This window comes from Passer montanus, unplaced genomic scaffold, assembly GCF_014805655.1.
Source record: "Passer montanus isolate IOZ18808 unplaced genomic scaffold, ASM1480565v1 scaffold1049, whole genome shotgun sequence".
Classification (NCBI taxonomy): Eukaryota; Metazoa; Chordata; class Aves; order Passeriformes; family Passeridae; genus Passer; species Passer montanus.
In genome coordinates this window covers 606-3,904 of record NW_024357048.1, presented here as the reverse complement: position 1 = coordinate 3,904, position 3,299 = coordinate 606, and the positions used below count along the sequence as shown (strand labels likewise).

Below are 3,299 nucleotides of genomic sequence, written 5' to 3'. Positions count from 1 at the left end.
GCAGGTGCCCAGACCACCCAGCTCCTCGTGGAGCCCCCCTGGAGGCCGGCGGTGTGGTGGGACTCGGTGACATTGACCTGCCAGGGCTCAGGGACAGCCGGTGCCACCACCTGGTACAAGGATGGGGAGCGATGGAGGCAGCAGGGACACGACAATATCACTGTCACCGAGAGCGGCACCTACACTTGTGACAGACCCGACACTGGGCGCAGCCCCCCTGTGAAAGTGTCAGACGGTGAGGGGGGTTTGGGTATCCCCAACCTGGCACCCGCGAGGACCCCACAGGCTCTGACTGGGCTCCACTCCATGGGTCACCTCCTGTGTGACCAGAGCCCCTCCCCTGCTCTGGGGACATCCCAGAGCACCCCAGTGTGCGGAACCCCGTGTTGGAATTGGGGACCCTTGGTGCGCTGGGTGTGACCCAGTGGGGGCATCCCAGTGCCATCAGGTGTGACAGGACCCCTCTGTCTCCCAGACCTGCTGGTGCTGCAGGTGCCAGCGCGGGTACTGCTGGAGGGGGACACGGTGACACTGCGCTGCCGGGGCTGGCGGAACAGCCCGGTCACCTCGGTTTCCTTCTACCACGAGGAGATGGAACTGGGAGTGTTGCCCAATGGCACCGAGCTGTCTCTGTCCCCTCTGCAGCTGAGCCACAGCGGCCACTACAGCTGCAGAGGCCAGGTGGGATCCTGGGGGTGGCAGGAGTCAGTGCTGGTGACAGTGACAGTGCATGGTGAGCACCCCACAGCTGCCACACCGACACCCCCACTGCCCCTCCCCAGGGACTGGGGCCCACAAATCTCCCTCCCCACTCCTTCCCAGAGCTCTTCTCAGTGCCAGTGCTGGAGGGTTCCCCCAAGCCCACCAAGGGGTCCCCCTGACTCTCAGTTGCCTCAGCACCCCTACACCCTGCAGCCCCGAGACCGCCTCCTGCCCATGTTCTACCAGGACAGGCAGGTGGTGGGGGACTTGCAGGGGTCCCCGCAGCTGCTGGTGCCCACCATGGAGGTCTCCCACTTGGGGAATTACAGCTGCGAGGTGTGCTTCAAGGGGAGTGCCGTGCGGAAGAGTAGCACCTAGCTCTGCGTCACGGTGTGCAGTGAGTGTGGGGTTGGGCATGGGGAGCCCCCAGAGACCCCTCTGGTCCCCTGCCTGGGTATGTCCATGTGCTTCAGACACCTCTGCTGGGTCCCCCGCATCTGCCCTGTGGCCCCTCCCCTGTACATGGTGTGACCCCACCCCCAAAATCCCCCATCATACCCATCCCCTTGTGCCTATCACCCCTCCCCTGGCCGGCTGCCAGCCCCTCCCTGTGGCCTCAGCCCTGTCTCTGTCCCCACAGTGCCCGTGGCCCATGCCACCATCGCCCCCAGTCCCCTGGCACACCAGGTGCGTGCAGGTGACCCCGTGACCCTGCGCTGCTCGGTCCAGGTGGGCTCAGCCCCTGTCACCTTCACCTGGCTGCACAACGGGCAGGAGGTTGCCCGGGGTCCCCTCCTGGAGCTCGGGGACATCAATGTGGGACATTCAGGCACCTACCAGTGCGTGGCCACCAACCAGCTGGGACAGGAGGGGCACCGCATGTTCCGGGCACTCAGCCCAGAGCTGGTCCTGGCTGTGACAGTGAGGGGACAGTGCAACAAAGGTATGGTCACACAGGGTCTCCGGGAGGTGCAAGGCACCTGAGGTGAGTGGTGAGCCTGATGTGTCCCCCTCTGTTTCTTGCAGTGGCAGCAGGGGTCGCTGGGGCCCTTTTGTTCCTTCTGTTCGTGGGTGTCATTGTGGCCTGGAAAAGGTGGCACCATGTGGGTAAGTGACAATGAAGAGACAAGGGTCCCAGGGAGCTGTAGAGGTCCCCAGAGCCAGGGAGCAATAGGGCCACACCCACAGCCCCATGCATGGGGAGCTTGGCTGGGGGTCCCTTTAAGGTTTGGTGGAGGGTCCTGCGGGGATGCTGTGAGTTCTTTCAGGGTCCCTGGGGGTGTTTGGATGGGTCTCTGTCCCTGATAAGGTTTGGTTCTTGAGGCTGAGTTGGTTGGAGGGCACTGAGGAGGTTCATGAATTCTGGGGGTCTTCAGGGATACTTGGGGGTCCTGTGGGGAATTGAGAGTCCTGAGGAGGTTCAGGAATCCTGAGAGGGGTCAGGGCCTTGGGACCAACAGTCACCCAGTCACCCCTTCCCTCTTTCCACTGCAGCTGCCAGGAAGCAGCAGGAAAGGTGAGTGGGAGGCACAAACCACTCTCCCCTTTTACCCCAACACCCAAGGCCTCCCATTCCCTCCCCCACATCCCCTTTTGTTCCCTCAGGCCCCTCCCAGAACCCCCAGCCCCCCCAGAGGAGGGGGAGGTGCTGTACACCCACATCGTGGTCACCAAGAGGGCAGGGGGTGAGTACAGGGAGAACACATGCAGAGGGACACGTCATCCACAACTGTCACCCCACCCAGACCCCACAGCCTGTGTCTCTTGCAGTGTCCCCCTGTGCCACCACACTCCAGGAACCCCAGGTGACCTACGCGGAGCTGCAGGGACCCCACCAGCGACCATGTGAACCCGGTGACATCGACGGGAATGTGCTGTGACACTGGGGGAACTGGGACCACAGGGGGTCCCCACCCATGGGCACCGACTCCTGTGTGGGTGCTGTCACTAAAAACTGCCCTTCTCCCTCCCTATGGAGGAAAAAATCCCAAAGGGCTAATGGGAGAACAATTTCCTGAAACAGCAATGAGAGACAATAAAACAAATAGCAACAGCAATAAGGTCCAGAGTAAAAAGGGGCACAAAAGGAACCCCGATATCCAGAGAAATCCCCCAAAAAGTAACAAACCCCAGATATTTCCCCCAGCACGTTTCCTCTGCCAGAGGAACCTGGCAGGGCCCAGAACCTTCAGTGCTCTGATGGCCATAGTGGCCTTCAGGAGACTCTGGATTCTCTTGTCCCCTGTCCCAAACCCCTCCTCTGCCGTGTTCCCCACTCCAGGATGGCACCAAGGCCCTGTGGGGGTTCCAGAGCCTCCCCCTTTTCCAGGGCAGTCGGGATCAGGCCATGGCACAGGGTGGGGTGTCAGAGACAGGAAAGGTTTGAAGTCTGGAGACATTTTGGAACACCTGTGTGTGGCAGGGGTGGGTCAGGCCTTGCTTTTGGTGAGACAGGGCACTGTCTGTCAGTCAGTCTGTCAGCCATGGAACACTGGGGACAGTGTGACACTCTGACAAAGCCAGCAGCTCCTGAGTGGCTGGGTGACCAGAAGTGCCGAGTGGGGAGAGAGCCCTTGCTGGCCCTACTGGCTTAAATG

The 3,299-nt window shown here is 61.6% G+C and overlaps 1 protein-coding gene across 1 annotated transcript in view; it reads left to right on the top strand.

The window, feature by feature from the left end:
• LOC120506904 (Fc receptor-like B) overlaps positions 1–1,246 on the top strand; it is a 5,253-nt gene extending 4,007 nt beyond the window's left edge. Inside the window, exons 4-5 of the mRNA XM_039719022.1 lie at positions 5–235; positions 476–1,246. Coding sequence (XP_039574956.1) covers positions 5–235; positions 476–1,080 — 836 coding nt within the window. The 3' untranslated portion in view covers positions 1,081–1,246. The remainder of the gene's footprint in view (positions 1–4; positions 236–475) is intronic.
• The last annotated feature ends 2,053 nt before the right edge of the window (positions 1,247–3,299 follow it).